This window comes from Saccostrea cucullata, unplaced genomic scaffold (assembly GCF_032062105.1).
Source record: "Saccostrea cucullata isolate Sc308-1 unplaced genomic scaffold, CSIRO_AGI_Scuc_v1 ctg894, whole genome shotgun sequence".
Classification (NCBI taxonomy): domain Eukaryota; kingdom Metazoa; phylum Mollusca; class Bivalvia; order Ostreida; family Ostreidae; genus Saccostrea; species Saccostrea cuccullata.
The window spans coordinates 164,224-183,035 of NW_026921034.1; the positions used below are offsets into that span (position 1 = coordinate 164,224).

General features: G+C 32.7%; 2 protein-coding genes across 2 annotated transcripts in view; one reads left to right on the forward strand and one right to left on the reverse strand.

Moving 5' to 3' along the window:
• Positions 1-9,841, forward strand: part of LOC134259035 (cyclin-dependent kinase 14-like) — a 30,534-nt gene extending 20,693 nt beyond the window's left edge. The window contains exons 8-17 of the mRNA XM_062741634.1: positions 731-825; positions 1,222-1,284; positions 1,527-1,588; positions 2,015-2,076; positions 4,194-4,314; positions 5,590-5,683; positions 6,281-6,344; positions 6,515-6,706; positions 7,216-7,372; positions 7,626-9,841. Coding sequence (XP_062597618.1) covers positions 731-825; positions 1,222-1,284; positions 1,527-1,588; positions 2,015-2,076; positions 4,194-4,314; positions 5,590-5,683; positions 6,281-6,344; positions 6,515-6,706; positions 7,216-7,340 — 878 coding nt within the window. The 3' untranslated portion in view covers positions 7,341-7,372; positions 7,626-9,841. The remainder of the gene's footprint in view (positions 1-730; positions 826-1,221; positions 1,285-1,526; positions 1,589-2,014; positions 2,077-4,193; positions 4,315-5,589; positions 5,684-6,280; positions 6,345-6,514; positions 6,707-7,215; positions 7,373-7,625) is intronic.
• A 388-nt stretch (positions 9,842-10,229) lies between these two features.
• LOC134259034 (ovochymase-2-like) lies at positions 10,230-16,847 on the reverse strand. Its single transcript, XM_062741633.1, has 5 exons — positions 16,683-16,847; positions 16,332-16,410; positions 11,809-11,939; positions 11,293-11,454; positions 10,230-10,541 (listed from the first exon to the last, which is right to left on the reverse strand). Exons 1-5 carry the CDS (start codon positions 16,753-16,755, stop codon positions 10,381-10,383), a joined length of 606 nt encoding a protein of 201 aa, XP_062597617.1. The 5' UTR covers positions 16,756-16,847; the 3' UTR covers positions 10,230-10,380.
• Positions 16,848-18,812: the final 1,965 nt, after the last annotated feature.

Consider the following 18,812-nt stretch of genomic DNA (forward strand, 5'->3'; position numbering starts at 1 on the left):
TAATAATATGAATTATGTACATGACCTTTAAACAAAATAAAAAATAGGAAAAGAATTTTTTATGTGTAGGAGTGTATGCTCTTGTTAATTATGTAGAATTCAAAGTTTAATGAACATTAATGTTAAGTCGACATTATGCCGTTCCTGTATTGTTACTTGAGAAAGATTGTGCAGATTGTGCAGTCATAAAATTTGTAAACAGCTTATGTAAAACATTTTTTTTTATCTCAAATCAGAGCTGCACAAGTAAAAGTACATAAACCCTCACTAGAAGGAAATATTCTTTTTCAAGTAATCCTGATATTGACAAAGATATATAACTCAAAGGATTATCTTTATGGAGATAACTTGTATTAGAAATTGATTTATGGTTGCTTGTTTTTAAAGCAGAAATTAATAATTTTTTCCTGTTGTTAAATATTTATCTCGACAATTTTAATCAAAACAAAAAGTAAAACACTAAATTTAAAGTTATCCTTGATAAATTTATCATTAATATATCAATTACTCCTCATTGTCACTTTTCATCAAATTATAAAGTTAGATCAATAAACTCTTGTGGTTAAAGCTAATGAAGATTTGTACATGCTCATCACCAGTGGTGCACATTATTGATAAAGTGTTAAGTACTGATAACAAAATACTGTCAAACTGTTTGAGAGGATACATCAAAAATTATATCCCGCATTTTACCACTGTAGTCATTGATTTCTCAATTTTTTTCTTTCAGCCTCTCTTCTACGTGGGTTAAAGCATGCCAACATTGTGACCTTACATGATATCATTCATACCAAGGAAACTCTGACTTTTGTTTTTGAATTTGTAGTAAGTAGATTTAATGCAAATGATATTATTAGCAACATTAGTACAGCAAGTTGAATTCTTGGTTGAAACATATGATGTAAAGTATTATCATAGCCATCACAGAAGAGAGAATAGTTGTATACTAGGGAACATTCATAGATATATAAAATCATTTTATCTGTGCCCTATCAAAATCCATGGCATCATCAGCTTAGAATAATAAAAAAAAATACATGACTTGTATCAATAATTTCTGGAAAAAAATTCTGCTCTTATACTATTACAAGATTTTAAAAATAAATGTTGTCCAACTGTTATGATATGCATATAAATATGAAGACCTTAATTCACTGTGTTTTTTGTTCATTTATTTGTAAATTGTAAGTTTACTCAGATTTATTTTTGTCTCTTTTCCAGCATACAGATCTTAGTCAATATTTAGAAAAACACCCAGGTGGTTTAAATGCATTTAATATCAAGGTATGTGTTCATTTATTTTATTTGCTTATTGCAATTTCAAGTACCCTGCAATATCTGTACCTTAATGGATTTATATTTTATGACTGGTACATGTATGATTTATTTAAATGTAAAAATTGGCACGGGGGGGAGGGGTCTTACATTGTTGGCAATAAAAGATTATCTCAGCTTCAGTATTTGTAATTTGAACAAGAAAGGCACTTCCATCCAAGTACAGATCTAAATGTCTTTTTTTGTTGCAGTTATTTTTATTCCAATTGCTCAGAGGCCTAAACTACTGTCATCAGCGAAGAATTTTACACAGGTGAGTCAGGGTTCTTGTCACTGTACGACAAAGTCTTTGTCTTAAATGTTTCATCTTTACATTTCTATAAATGTGGTGTTCCATGAATTTATACATACATGTATTTAGCATTCTGTATTTTGTTTCAAAATTTTTATTGAATTTGATTGTGCCAAAAGATCTCATGAGCACATCTGATATCAAGGAAAAAAATCTAATTCAAAGAAAGACAACTCTTGATATATTAACATTTCTCATTATGTCACAAGTGAAAAGTTTATCACTATATACCCTTATTAGAATGCTTAATCATACTCTGTAAGGCTTTCCTGACACGTTCAGGCAAATACTTTTTTTTGCCCCCCCCCCCCCCATCTCCCCAAGCTATGTGATATAATATGTAAAATGTAAGTTTTGCATCTGAATTTTTCTTTATATATTTTAAATAGATTTTAAACCCCAGAATCTGCTGATCAGTGAGTTAGGTGAACTGAAATTGGCAGACTTTGGTAAGATAATGCTTAATTTACCGTAGAATTTACACTAGTAAATATATGTCTGTAACATGAATGTACACATATAACAATCACATATAGTTGAATTTATCTCTGAAAATGCCCAGTTTTTAGCTCACCTGAGCCGAAGGCTCAAGTGAGCTTTTCTGATCACATTTTGTCTGGCGTCCGTCTGTCCGTCTGTCTGTCCGTCTGTCTGTCTGTCTGTAAACTTTTCACATTTTCAACTTCTTCTCAAGAACCGCTGGGCCAATTTCAACCAAACTTGCCACAAAGTATCCTTGGGTGAAGGGGATTCAAGTTTGTTCAAATGAAGGGCCACGCCCTCATTCAAGGGGAGATAATTGGGAATTAATGAAAATTTAGTGGCATATTTTAATAAAATCTTCTTCCTAAGAACCACTGTGCCAGGAAAGATGAAACTTATGGAGAAACATCCTCAGGTAGTGTAGATTCAAGTTTGTTCAAATCATGACCCCCGGGGGTAGGGCGGGGCCAAAATGGCTGACCAAACTTTTACATAGAAATATATAGGAAAATTCTTTGAAAATCTTCTTCTCAAGAATGACAAAGCCATAATTCATCATATTTATATGGAAGCATGTTCAGGTAGTGTAGATTCAAGTTTGTTCAAATCATGACTCTCCCGGGGGCAGGGCGGGGCCAAAATGGCCGACCAAAGTTTTACATAGAAATATATAGGAAAATTCTTTAAAAATCTTCTTCTCAAGAATGACAAAGCCATAATTCATCATATTTATTTGGAAGCATGGTCAGGTAGTGTACATTCAAGTTTGTTCAAATCATGACCCCCCGGGGTAGGGCGGGGCCAAAATGGCCAACCAAACTTTTACATAGAAATATATAGGAAAATTCTTTGAAAATCTTCTTCTCAAGAATGACAAAGCCATAATTCATCATATTTATATGGAAGCATGTTCAGGTAGTGTAGATTCAAGTTTGTTCAAATCATGACCCCCGGGGGCAGGGCGGGGCCAAAATGGCCGACCAAAGTTTTACATAGAAATATATAGGAAAATTCTTTAAAAATCTTCTTCTCAAGAATAATTCATCATATTTATATGGAAGCATGTTCAGGTAGTGTAGATTCAAGTTTGTTTAAATCATGACCCCCGGGGGCAGGGCGGGGCCAAAATGGCCGACCAAAGTTTTACATAGAAATATATAGGAAAATTCTTTGAAAATCTTCTTCTCAAGAATGACAAAGCCATAATTCATCATATTTATATGGAAGCATGTTCAGGTAGTGTAGATTCAAGTTTGTTCAAATCATGACCCCCGGGGGTAGGGCGGGACCAAAATGGCCGACCAAAGTTTTACATAGAAATATATAGGAAAATTCTTTAAAAATCTTTTTCTCAAGAATGAGAAAGCCATAATTCATCATATTTATATGGAAGCATGTTCAGGTAGTGTAGATTCAAGTTTGTTCAAATCATGACCCCCGGGGGCAGGGCGGGGCCAAAATGGCCGACCAAAGTTTTACATAGAAATATATAGGAAAATTCTTTAAAAATCTTCTTCTCAAGAATGACAAAGCCATAATTCATCATATTTATATGGAAGCATGTTCAGGTAGTGTAGATTCAAGTTTGTTCAAATCATGACCCCCGGGGGTAGGGCGGGGCCAAAATGGCAGAGCAAAGTTTTACATAGAAATATATAGGAAAATTCTTAAATATCTTCTTCTCAAGAATGACAAAGCCATAATTCATCATATTTATATGGAAGCATGCTCAAGAAGTGTAGATTCAAATTTGTTCAAATCATGACCCCCAGGGGTAGGGCGGGGCCAAAATGGCCGACCAAAGTTTTTAAAGATATATATAGGAAAATTCTTTAAAAATCATTTTCTAAAAAATAGCAAATCCATGATTGGTCATAGGACTACTTTTGGATTTAAATTTTACAATAAAAAGCCATTTTCTACTTTTTCCTACCCTTAGTGCTCAGGTGAGCGATGTGGCCCATGGGCCTCTTGTTTCTATTCCTTTTCAACTATTTGAATTAGCAAGTATAACTCTGTTTTCACAATATTTCTGTGTTTTTCAGTGATGTTAACATTTGTATCTTTTCACTCTCTGCCTTAGGTTTAGCCCGAGCCAAATCGATTCCTAGCCACACCTACTCCCATGAGGTGGTGACTCTGTGGTACCGCCCACCTGATGTCCTGCTGGGCTCCACTAACTACTCCACATCTCTAGACATGTGGTAAATAAAACTTCACTTTTCTCTGAACATGTGGTATCTTTAACTTCCCCTCTCTAAATCATCTCTGGTACATGTAATGTGGTAAATGTAGCCTCACTTCAGTTAAGTATAGTCAAATCTTGTTATCTCAAACTCAGTGGAACCTAGAAAAAACTTAGATATCTGATAAATCAAGTTATAGAGGGTAAAATACTTAAAGAATAAGTGGTTGGGACTTCCAAATCACTTCAGCATATCCATGATATTCGAGATGTCAGTGTTCGAGATACATTGTACCAAAGTTCAACTGTAACATTACATTTTTGTGACATGGGTATAGATATATTCTATTATGATTGATATTTTTAAAATATAGGTATGAAGTTTGTATTTTTATTTTTGTTTGTTATTTAGTTTTTTAGCTCACCTGAGCTGAAGGCTCAAGTGAGCTTTTCTGATCACATTTTGTCCGTCGTCCGTCCGTCTGTCTGTCCGTCTGTCTGTCCGTCTGTCCGTCTGTAAACTTTTCACATTTTCGACTTCTTCTCAAGAACCACTGGGCCAATTTTGACCAAACTTGGTACAAAGCATCCTTGGGTGAAGGGGAATTTGAATTGTTAATATAAAGGGCCAAGTCCCCTCACAAGGGGAGATAATCAAGAAAAGACAAAAATAGGGTGGGGTCATTAAAAAATCTTCTTCTCAAGAACCACTGGGCCAGAAAAGCTGAAACTTATGTGGAAGCATCCTAGGGTAGTGTAGATTCTAAATTGTTCAAATCATGACCCCCGGGGGAAGGGCGGGGCCACAATGGGGAATCAAAGTTTTACATAGAAATATATAGGAAAAATCTTTGAAAATCTTCTTCTCAAGAACCACAGGGCCAGAAAAGCTGAAACTTATGTGGAAGCATCCCAGGGTAGTGTAGATTCTAAATTGTTCAAATCATGACCCCCGGGGGAAGGGCGGGGCCACAATGGGGAATCAAAGTTTTACATAGAAATATATAGGAAAAATCTTTGAAAATCTTCTTCTCAAGAACCACTGGGCCAGAAAAGCTGAAACTTATGTGCACATGGAAGGATCATGGGGTAGTGTAGATTTCAAATGTCTAAATTATGATCAGTGGGGTAGGGTGGGGATGCATTATGTATTAAGGGGGAAATCTGGTAAAGAACAGAATGGTCAAAGCTTCTCAGGTGAGCGATGTGGCCCATGGGCCTCTTGTTCCTTCTTTTTGCAGGGGTGTAGGTTGTATTTTATTGTTATTTAGTTTTTTCTTCTTTCTTTTTACAGGGGTGTAGGTTGTATTTTCACAGAAATGATCTCTGGCAGTGCCACATTTCCTGGAATGAAAGATGCATATGATCAACTAGATAAAATTTTCAGGGTGAGTTAATAAAACGAATTAATATTACAGCTGTTTCAGAAAAAAATACAAAACACATGTAATAAAGTGGATGTAAATATTTTTAATTGTAAATGTGTACTTTTTAGAAAATCCCCTTTTTTACTTTATAGAAGGGATAATCAGAATATAGACATTTTTATCGTTCTATTAAAAAAACTTGTTAGAGATCAAATAAAAGACATTGGTTTTCCTGTGCAAGTATAAACCATTTCTAAGTAAAAAATAAATGGTAGTCTGTTATCAAAATGAGGGTGTCTTGTAGTAATCTTAAGGCCCTCAAATCTTTTCCTCTATGCAACACTTTTATGAGAAATGACAAGTGGTTAGCATCTTTGCCAATTTCTTTGGTAGCCAAGATTTTTTGGTCCAGTCTGCTTCCATATGGGGGTGGAATTGACTGAAAACTGTTGGCCAGCAAAGATGAATGTCAATGAGGATCCAATATCTCGGTTTTTCTAATTTGTGAATAACTGTTAGTTGTAAGTTATTTTGTGTACAGATAAGATAACCTTATTTACAATGAACTCAAGCTTTGCTTATCACTAAGGCATTTATGAAAGAATTTATTTTTTGTAGGTGCTGGGAACCCCCACAGAAAACACTTGGGAGGGAGTGTCTAAATACCCTCAATATGACATCAGTAAGTCTAAATACCCTCAATATGACATCAGTAAGTCAATTCTAGATGATTTTAGCACTTACTTGTTCACTTACAAGGAAAATAAAACTGCTTTGTTATGAATTCTACAAAGTAAGAAAAGAACATTTTAATATGTGTCATGTTCTGAAATTTTGATTTTTTACTACCAGAAAAATTTGTCACATACCCAAAGTTATCCTCATTAACTGAGGCTATTCCAAAAATGGCATTCATCCCCAATGCTGAGAGCATCGCAGTGCAATTCCTTCAGATGATTCCTTCCAGGCGAATCTCCGCTCACAAAGCCCTGCATCACGACTACTTCGGAGACCTGCCTCCCAAACTGTTTGAACTTCCTGATGGTAGGTGTAATATATTTCTATTTGCTAAAGGAATATATGCCACAATCACCCAGCCTTCCCAGATAATTCATGGAGTTGGGATACGAATGATATTCATATGTTTAAAGACTATAGAGATCAGAAAGGAATTTTGTGTGTATTTTACATGGATCATTGATATACTGTAAACCAACTTTTTTTCACGTGCGAGAAATTTTTGCGAGGTTCAAGAGAGCCTCGGTCATTGCAAATATTCCTCGCTGCGAACGGGTCCTTAAAGTCTTTTTTTCTATTAAAAACAGTTCCAAAAAAGGCTTGATCGCGAAAATTAATCGTCGCGAACTAGTTTATTCCCGGTAAATCGCGAAATAAAGTTGTCGCAAATAAAAGTTGGTTTACAATTATTTATAATCTACCCATTCTACATTACACATGATAGTACCAGTAGGCAAATTAAATTAGTTTATTGATATTTTTGATGATGAAAATACCTCAATGAAACATTTCTTCATTTCTGAAATATATTTCAGCTGCCTCCATCTTTAACATTCCTGGATTGAAGCTGTTACCTGAAATGGACGAGCTGATCAACCAGTCCCTGACCCCCGCCAAACCCCAGGAGCGCACTCGTATACGCACAACCCTCAAAGTATAGTCCTTAACCTGCAGATTGCTGTAGTCTTATTGGTATGTCTAATTTAGAGTGCTACTGCTTTGTTAATTTTTATGTCTTTAACTTAAGAGGGGGAAAAATAGAATGCATCATGGTTAGTTGTTAGGTACTTAAAAAATAGCTTTTTTCATGGAGGGGGGAAGCAGGGGGAGATAATGCAGGAACTTACAAGTTAACTCTTGAAACATATTTAAATTTCATACAGTTGAAAATGTTTATGCTGTAATTAGCTTTGTATAAAATGGACACATTTCTTTATTTTTTCAGTGCCAAGTTCCCTTTTTCACTTGTCTTCACCAGTGCTGATCCAAGTCCTGCTCCCCACGTACACAAACCATGATGAAGTTTTCCATTAGTAGATTGTAGTTTTAAAAAAGCCCACAGCATTGCCATAGGACCTTATAGCTCACTTGTCTGAGAGTATAGCCATCCACAGGAGACACCATCCATTAGATCAGTAGAATTCATTCACCCCATATTTTGCCAAAATTACATCAAAGGTTGTTTTTATTCATTGACTTGAATGTCTTTCTCCATTATTTTTTATTGTACACAAGATCTGATTGAGAGAAAGAGCTTGATGATAAAACTGTGTGAGAGGATATATGTATTATTGTCTCATTTTAATGTCAAATCTGGAAGAAAATTTTCTGCCCTCCATTTTGTTTTTTTCAGCATATTTTTTTTAAATAATTGTGTACAGTTACACCATTTATTGTGAATATTTTGTTTGTTTCTGTTTATTTCACTTGATTCATGAAATTTTTTTGTGGATTATATTTTTTTCTAGTCTACTTACACTACAGTATTTTAAAGTTTATAATAATTATTGTTTCAGTATAATGTCAAGTAGAAAAAAATTGTCTCCAAACATATATATGAAAAAAAAAATCAGATGCATTGGTTTAATGTTAATAATAGTGTATGCAGTTGGCAAAAAAAGAAAATCAAAAATATATGCACTAAGAACAACTTATATTTAGCTTAAGTTTAATTTCTTAGAATTATATAGTGATTAGAAATGCTCAAAGGCAGAAGAATGAATGTACACACAGTAAAACTCGGTTATAACGAAGTCGCTGGGACCTCTGAAATTACTTCGCTATATCCGTAATTCGTTGTATCCATATAAGGAATTTGTTAAATTTATATAGCTGGGGATCCAAAATACTTCACTATATCCGTGAATTCGCAATATCTGTGTTCGTAATAACCTAGTTTTACTGTACCTGTGTATTATAATAATGGCAAAATAATCTAATTTGTCTCTGGACTCTAGTCAAATGATGAGGACAATATTGTATGGCATGTACATTTATAACGAAGTGTTCATGTAATGTTTAAACAAAAAAACTAAATGATGTAAAAAGCTCAGCTAACCTGAATGTAATCAAATATTTTTTCCTAGTATCACTATAATTAACAAAATTTAATTTTGAAATAGATTTGGGACCAAATAAGCACTTGTAAAAGGGTTTGCTGAAAATAAAACCTACACCTTTCTTCTTCAAAGAAAACATTTGATTTTTATTTGAATTTTTTACCAGATTGTGTAATTATTCTGTCAGCTGTCTTATTGAGTTGTTTATTTTTAGTTTGGATTTGTGTGTGGCTTGTGCTTTCTCCAGTCGTAAAATCCGTACGATTATAGCAAGTATTTTATTCATACTTCTGATGTGGTCAGCTTTGCTGCTTATTATAGCATTTAAAAATGCATTGTGATTTTTTTCTTAAGCATGTGAATGTGATAGCTAGTATTTAATGAAGCTGTGAGTTTTGTTCCCCAGAAAATGTTTAAAAAGTAATCAATGATTTTTTTTTTTATTGTTTGTATATAAAATCCGATTTTATGTGTAATTTATGTGTTGAACATTTCCACATCTGTTCAGAGATTTTGTAGCATTTAGTACATCAATTCTAAGTTCCTCTTTCTCTTATTTCAGGTAATAAATAAGTGCTCTGAATTTTTACTCTCTTTTTTCACAATGTTGAGGTCTATTGAATTCTACGTGTGAAATTTATCCTTTAGTTTTATAGAATCTAGTCGTAAAAAATGCTTTGACAGCTTTATTTTTTCAGATAAATTTTGCCTTTTAGCAATAGAGAGCACTTTTTCAAAACTGAGTTTGGAATTATCTGAATATCATTTCCTGTAATTTTAGAAATCTTGACAGATGTTGCTTTTATTGGAAGATTCTATAAAGTTACTAAAATGTGGAGAAAATAAGAGTCTTGCTTTTCTCAAACATTTTCTGCCATCTTTATAAAATCATTCCACATATTTTGCCAATCAGTACATTTTCAAATTAATGTATTATGTGATCCTTTTTTTCTCTCTCTTGAATCTCATCAAAACCGGACACAAACTTGTCAGACATGTTTAGAGCCCTCTTATGTCATTTAGTTGCTTTTGTGATGAGGTACAGTTTGCATTGACAAACAGAATTTTACATTTCAATAAATAATGTTGATGTAATATTAAAGCTATTGGTATAATTTCTCAATCAGTTTTTAGCTCACCTGAGCTGAAAGTTCAGGTGACTGAGCTTTGCTAAAAAAGATCCTTGGATAAAGGACATGAAGTGCCACATCCTTTTGAGGGAAGATAATATAAAAAAGAATGAATTAAAAATTGGTAACATCTCTGAAAAATCCTCATCTCAAGAATTATTGGACCAGAAGCTTCATTTACGTAGTCTATGGATTTAATTTTGTTCAAATCATGACCCACTGGGAGTTAATTTGGTTAAGCCCCACAATGGGGGATCAGTTAACATGCATAGTCTAGCAAAATGCAATAAAGACCAGCCTTTTAAGTTGTACATGTTTTAACAATTTATTAACATGGAAAACAAATGATTAACATGGAAAAATATATTAATATAGATAAAAAAATAAGAGCATTTTGTGAATTGTTGAATAAATAAAATCAGTTATATATAAAACTAACCACTGCAATGTGGATTAATTTGGTCCCCAGAGTATTTCTGCTGCACAGAGAAAGCCACATTAACTTATATATTTATACATCTTCGTTTTCAAACAAACTTGCTATTTTTTCCCGATTCCTGGCAAATATGACAAATACAAGTACACACAGGATAACAAAAATGATTGCACAGCCGATCCCTAAAAGTGTATAGTGCATGGTTGTGAAGGGCTTGGTGACATATTTAACCTTGGCTGAAAAAGAAAGAAGAAATTTTAATACACAGCAATAATTATATACACTAATCAATACACAGAAATAATTATATATTCACTAATCCTCTATGAATATACACTGTATGTGAAAAATAGACTCAAGTTTTATCATCAAATAAGATGTACATGAAGCAATAGGCTATAACGTAAAAGGGTCATTAGATGTATATTGCATTCTGAAAACTGTTATTATTTTTTAAGATAATATTTTTTTTAAAGGAAATCTAAATTGTATTAGAAATGCAAACAATTATCAGAATACCCCGCGGTGCAAAATTTGAAGGAAATAATACAGTTGCTGTTCTTTGTGAAAGTTATGTCTATATTCTAAATGTGACAATGAACTTTTTAAATCTACCTCAAGATTATGTTAAATTTGAAGCAGGAGGATTTAAATTGATCTGCATCAACAAGAGTGTGTGGTTTAATCTCTTACACTGTCCTTAACCCCTAACATTACCTTGATACAATTTATTTGATTTACTGCAACATTTGCATCATGCTTTCAGTTAGTATACTCAAGTTGAAAATCACCGAAAATGTCCCCCCCCCCCCCCAAAAAAAAAAATTTCCAGCATATATAAAGTGTTCTTATACTTTTCATTTTCAGATCAAAAGCTGTAATTTGATGTCATATATAATAGTATACAATGTGATCTAAAGACACAGTCTTTCTCAAAAATCAAAATGGATTTTATTTTTAAAATTCACAAGAGATATACAATCATACCTGTAGTTTTGGCCCAGTATGCTATTTTAAAGCCTCTATAATTATTATCGGAGCTGTCTGATGCGAAATCTATCATGATAGTTCTATATTTTGAGTGGATGGTAGAGGTGGGAAAACTGAACCCACATATTGACACTATCTCAGGGTATAGACTGCTTATACCTGCAAAAATAAAATAAACTTCAATAGCAAAACACGTTAAAGGTTAAATGGTATGTTTATCTTAAAAATCATTTCAAATTCCACTTGTGTTAAAGAGATGCATGTTTTAAAAATAATACCGGTAATAATACATGTATACGGCTAGTCAAACCCCGTTTTCATAAACTCGAGGGTGTTCGAAAAATCAACTTTGAGATATCCAAGGGTTCGAGATATTTAAGAGGGTAAAATACTTAAAAGAAAAGGTGCTTGAGACTTCCAAATCACTTCGCCATATTCATGGCTTTCGAGATATCTGAGTTGGTGATACCGAAGTACAACTGTATAAAGTATAGTAGATTTTGCAGTACTCACCGTCATAGATAGCGACTACGTCATTATAGCAGGCGAGAGACGGCTGGAGTTGACTGTCAATCACTCGGAGGTACACGGAGGGGTCCTCTATAGAGTTTGTGGCAGTTATTACCCAAGACATGGAACTGGAGCTGAAAAAGTAAGATTCGAAGTCTAATATCACAGAAAGATTATGATCTTTCATTATCAGTGCTCAGTGCTTCTTTGTTTAAAGGAATGGAGATGTGCAGATTGTGTCCTCTCATTTCATACAGAAATTAGGATAATCATACCAAAGGAAAAAAGCAGAAGAAATCAGAATATATGTATAATTTTGCAATTCTGAGGTAAAATTATTAAACTAAATCGAGAGCGTGTCTTTCTGTCATGCTGTACATGTGCATGGGGGTGGGGGATGTAGCTTCTAATTTTTTTCAGTACTAAATTACGTGACTCTAACTTACTGTACATGTAATGCATGCAACAACAGAATTGGGATGGTGGGCTCCTGGACTTTCAGTAAACATTTATTATAGTAAAAAGGCTAAGTATGGGGAAAAAAAGACCCAGGGTAGCAGCCCCAACCCACTCCACCCTCGGTGTACGTTCCTGAGCTTAACTGTTACAATGCCAGCCGTCTTTGAACGTATTGTTTTCTTTTGTTCGTATATAATGTTTTCTTTGTTAGTTTAAGAAGACTGATGTGAATCAAACCTGCACTATATTTCTTATATTCTAATCTAGTAAATGTGTTATGTTAAATCATGGAAGGTGTTATTTCTCGTTTACAATCAAAAATATATTTTAAAGTTTGATAGAATTCCTCATATTAAGTTTTGATTAGTTTTTTTTTTTTCCGAGTCAATCCATCTAAATGCTCTTGTTATTAAATTGCCATTTAAGGATAAGCTACTTAAAGATATGTAATAAATCTTAAAATCAAAGAAAATACACTCTAAAAAAAGTTTTACTTAGTAATTTATATTTACTTAAATTTGTGTATGTAAGTAATAACATATTACTTGGTTTTTACTTACAGTTTACCACTAATTACTAGCTATTACTAAAATATTTTTAAATTGCTATATTTAATTGTTTTACTTAAAACAATAAATTATTTACTGCATCAAGGAGGATTCAGAGCAGCTGCAGAACAAATTACTTAAATCTGGTAGTCTAATCACTATATATATATACTATAATGCAAAAAAAATGAAAGATATCAGAATTTTATTTTAATTCCTATATATAACTAATATTTTTTTGCCCCCGTAAACGAAGTTTCGGGGGTACATAGTTTTTGTCGTGTCCATCTGTCTGTCTCTCTGTCTGTTTCTCTGTTTGTCCGCAAAAACTTTAACCTTGCACATAACTTTTGATTTAGCGGAGCTGTGACTTGCATATTTCACATGTCTATTCCTTTTGACAAGACCTATCTTTGAGTATCGCCAAATTTGACCTTGACCTTGGAGTTTGACCCACTTTTACAAATTCCAAACTTTTTCTTTAGCCATATCTTTTTAACAGTAAATACCAGGACATTTATACTTCACATATGTACTCTTTGTTTCAAGACCTTTCATTGGATACCAACAACCATGACCATTTGACCTTGACCTCGGAGATTTCAATCCTTGTGAACAAACTTTAACCTTGGCCATTACTTTTGAACGATAAGGGATAGGGCTTTCATACTTACATATATGTAATTCCTGTGAGAAGACCATTCATTAGATACCAAGAACTTTGACCCTTTGACATTGACCTTGGAGTTTGACCCACTTTTAAAAAGCAAACCTTGACTTTAACTTTACAAAGGTTGGGGTTAGTGCATTCATACTTTACATATTTCATCCTTGTGACAAGAACTTTCTTTGGGTACCACCAAATCTGACCCTTTTCCTTGACCTTGGAGTTTGATCTACATTTCAAAGTTGGTAAACTTGACCATAACTTCTGAAGGGTTGGGGCTAGTGCTTTCATATTTCAGATATGCATTTTTTGTGGCAGGACCTTTCATTAGATACCAATAACATTGACCATTTGACCTTGACCTTTGAGATATCAAGAAATACCAATATATTGAATTTGCATAAAAGAAAAGTTAAACCTTTGCTATGTTGCCATAAGGGGGGCATTAGTGTTTCACAAACACATCTTGTTTGAATTGTATTCAATTGATTTACTTAAAACAATAATTTATTTACTGAATCAAGGAGAATATTCAGAGCAGTTGCAATACAAATAATTACTTATATATACATTTGTGGTATCTTTCCACTATATAAACATACAGAGAGAAAATATCTTCAATTCTGTATGAAGTTTGTCGGAGGTCAGAGGTCAATGTATGGCCGAATCACACGGCGCAATAATATCTACCGGTACATAAGTTATAAAATTACCTGCTCTACTTCCTTTTCATGTATAAAAAATGAACAAAATAAGCAAGTAAAATGATTAATTTTTTATTTACAATGTAAACAAGTATTTCTTACATTTTGGCTATCGATTCAACCTGTGTACATAGAGAAAACTAGCGTTTGTTGACATTTTTCTTCACTAATTCTTTTGTCAGCTTCATAGTCTCTAACGTTCATCCTTATTTTGGGGGTAGACCTTTGGTTAAATTTTCATGATAAACTATTATTTTATCTTTAAATTCTACTCACGATTAATGTGTAAATCTGTTGGAAAATATCATTGCAATCATGCCATGAACGACTGCCAAACTCCTCGGCATTTTCGTAGTTCCATGCAAAGCTGTAGCCAGTGTCTCCGTGTTTATCAGTGTTTTACGATAAGTATGTCTTTGGTTACTGAAACCGTAGAATGTTTTTGATCAAACTGCAAATTAACTGGCTCGGACAAGTGTCTCAATCCATCGGATCCATCCATCCCTTTCCGACGACCGAAATTCCTCCAACTGTTTATCATCAAACTTCGGACGTATTTCTTGTGTCTTTTCCCCATCGATAATCAAATTTCACGAATAAAAATATTCCCAGACAACAATTTATTCACTATTACTGATCACAAGTAGCCTTCACAAAATATCCCCTTCTAAATAGATTCCTTAGCCTAATGAATTCGAATCGTAACCGCCATGCAAGCCGATTTACACCTTGCGTCATTTTTCAAAATCTACGACGGACAGTTAGTGCAATAATTTAAATTCGAAAATATTAAATTGTCTGTCTCAAATGTATATATAAGTAATAAATAACAAGTTTATAAACTTCAATGGGAATTGAAGTGGGTCGGTACGTGATCAAATCTTCTGAGAAGGCCTTCGGCCTTCACAGGATTTGATCACGTGACAGACCCACTTCAATTCCCATTGAAGTTTATAAACTTGTTATTTATTTCTTAAAAAAATGGTAGTCTAATTACTATCAGGATTGAATTCTTAAATTGTCATATTAATTGTCTGTGAGGAGGAGTTATCTTTCTTCTAAATATTCCTTCATGTAAAAAAAAAGTTATACTGATTAAAATGCTGTATTAAGTACTTGAAACTTTAAACCATTTATAAAATGGTCCTTAAAAATATACAAATTATTCAATTTAGAAGGCTTTTGATGTTGGAATTAAATGTTTTATTGCTAAATATAATAAAACAATTACAAAGAAATAATGTCGATTTTAGTAAATATGATAAGTATATCATTTACTTAGTATTCTCCTAAGTAATAATATTCTAGATTTAACTAATTTCAGAATTACATTTACTTAGTAATAAATCATAAAACCTAGTAAACAGAAAGCATATTAATTCTGAATTAAGTAATAATGATTTACTAAAAATGAGTAGTTCATTTACTAAGTAATATATAATTCCTATTAAGTATTGATACTTAGTAAATCATTTTATAAGTAAATGAATTCATCCTTATTACTAATTATGTTTACAATTACTAACAATGATAGTCATTTACTTGCTATTCTGACTAAATGGATTACTAATAATTACTAATTTTTCTAAATCTAATATCTTATTTTAAAAGCAACAAGTAAAACTTTTTTTAGAGTGTAATTGGTTAATTTTTGCTCAGGCGTTGACGTGATCTAAATTCGACAGATAAACTATTAGTATCCAAGTAAACCATTTTAAGCACGTATATAGCATCCGAGTGGGAGGGGGGGGGGGGTCCCCCTCTTTTTCCAGATGTATCTTTTTACTGTACGGAAAATTTTACCTACGGTTTATTGATAGTCCGACCCTTCTTTTGTTGCAGTATAAGTAAATAAGGATAATATTAACGTATAGTAGCGTTTGATTTTAAATAAAATGGTACTGAAAGGAGTTGGAATCTACAACCCCACCCCACCCAAACCCCACGAAATACATAATATAGAATTATCGAGTGTGGACAATTTCTATTTTATTTTTTTTATTTTATTTATTTATTTTTGGTTTGTCAAGTATTTTTCAGGCATGTAGATTTTTTTTCTCTGCCCCCTTTCAAAAATGATATTGTACAAAAGAGAAATAGAGCTGTGTATACTATAGATATCAAAGTTGTCTTATACACGGTACTCACTCTCCGTAACTTTGTGGATAGTTGGGTGATGTGATATATTGAACAGTTTCGTTTGCTGTAAGATACCTCGTTACTCCCTCTGAAATTAAAAATCATGTGTGGAACGTAGACGTTTACGAAAATTAATTACCGTATACGAACTAATGCACTTGTAGAATAAAAATCAGGTTTGAATCTTAAAAATGTTTCATTAATTTTAAAAGCACATGTAAAGCATCATTTTATATACATTGAATACGTATTTTTATTATCATTTAAAAGTAATTTATACGAAGAAATTCAATATTCATAAATACAAAGACTTTTACGAGTTTAAGATTTACAAGTTTTAATAATACCTTATTTACTTACCAACAAAATATGAATAGTAATAAAATATAAAAGTTGTAGATATTAAATTTCCAATGTTCATTTTCCTGTACATTTTGAAGTCCGTAGTCACCTCGTCATTATTATTCCTCCAAACTCGACGACGGAATCAGACATCCATACATTTCGTTTTACACAAAACACTCTAAAACCTTTGTTGATCAAATGAGATTTGTTGACGTTTTGTTGTTCTTGCACAATGTATTAGCCAATATCACATATTCTTCAAATCTTTTTATTTGTTTACACATGTACGATCAAATCCATGCGTTTCTTATCCTTTCGGTCAAAAATGGAGATTACAACTTACGTTGATGAGTTAACAATAAAACCATCAGGAAATCTCCATAGGAGAGAACTTCAGTGATATTTTAATAATGGATTCCATAAACCGATTATCTGCTTTTTATAAAAAGATTTTCTTACATTGTATATTCCGAATGCCGACGGGGCATTTTTAAATACCCGTTAAATAATACGCTAAATCATTCAGAAAAATTTAATTCGGGGGTTGTTTGTATATAATATAAAATAACTTTCTCATGGTGACAAGTGGATATAATATACACGTGGGGACCTCGATCATCAATTTTTTATCTGTCACTCAACTTAATCTTTATCCTTCATAGAATTTATTTGATAATTAGAAATCAACACGAATCATTTGAATTAAAATTCCTTCTTGGTATACGCTAAACCAAAGCCGTTTCATTCTCAAAATGAAAAAAAAAGAAAATTCAAATATGAAGAATGATGCATCATTTTATTTCAAGACGAACTCCTTTATAATTACATACCGTTTCTAAAAGGGATGAATTGAATATGATTATAATAAATCGATCATTACCACTTTACCAGTTATTCGAGAAGAGAAAACAGGCTGAAGTTTTTTGATAATGTGTTTGTGGAATACTCTATAAATACTAAATAACCAACGCTAATTTTATTTACTCTCAATTTTCCAAAATGTGAAAAACCTTATTTGTTGGGGCACCTTTTCTAGCGGAAAGGGGTCTGCGTTTCCGGGGGGGGGGGGGGTTCCAAGATAACTTTTAGTTGGTTAAGCATACTAATATATATTTAATAACTCTGCAAATTCCCTACCCCCCCCTCCCAGATCCGAGCATATAATCAGAAAAGATTAAACCTCTGGTTGTGTAAAAAATAAAGCTTAATTTTAAAAAATGAAACGCGATTCGGTAATAACATATACATACAATGTATGTATTTCAGGTCACAGGTGGTACTCGTAATGTACATGTATTATATATAATGACAAGCACGCTATTGAGTGTCTGCAATCCAACCATCCAAAAAATGTCAAATAATTTCTGGAACTTTATCGCTTTTATTCTTTTTAATTTAAGCGTTCAACAAACCAATTCAGGTGGGTCTCGAGACTTTTGACTTCTTTTTTATGCCATTAAATTCATTAAGAGTCATTCGTTTATTTACATGTATTATCAAATTGAAACCTTTCGCATCTGAAAATAATCATACATAAATCATCACATTTAAAAGTTTAAAACATTAAAAAAAAGTTTTAAACTATAAAAAGTTTTAAACATTATATTAGAATACCTGAATATTTGACATTTTTGAAATTCAACAAACAGCGCTAGCAAATTTTTGTTCATTATCAATAAGCTTTAAGGTATTTCTAGCTATATAAGATCTACATGCACTTCGGTATTTACATGTACTAAGGGAGTGCATTGACAACATTGTACAATAAGGACTGGCAATAGTTTTGATATTGTACATATTTGAACAAATTAATTACACAAAATTGACATTCAGAATGTTTTTACATGCTCAGTAAAGAAAACTTTGAAGGTGTGTTCGAATTACACGTACTTCCTACATTCTGTGTCTTATAATTATGCAATTTATTAAAATTCATTTCAATTAAAAAACCTTTGTTGTTGCCTCTGATGTCAGTCATTTTCCAAATATCTAGTATATAGTACATGTAACTTTTTTTTTCTTATATACAATTATGCAACACGAAAAGCTTGTGAGAAAGGTTGGGCTAGTTTTGGAGGGAAATGCTACTACTTTCTCTTGGATGAAATGAACTTTCTAAAGGCAATGGTGAATATATATAGTAGT

Bases quoted from the DNA above. Each gene is read 5' to 3' on its own strand.
- LOC134259034 (XM_062741633.1), bottom strand. From the start codon at position 16,755: ATGTACAGGAAAATGAACATTGGAAATTTAATATCTACAACTTTTATA. The intron at 11,940-16,331 runs GTGAGTACCGTG...TTACTTTTTCAG, and splicing joins TATCCACAAAGTTACGGAGA to CTCCAGTTCCATGTCTTGGG. The intron at 10,542-11,292 runs GTATGATTGTAT...TTTCTTTTTCAG, and splicing joins ATACTGGGCCAAAACTACAG to CCAAGGTTAAATATGTCACC.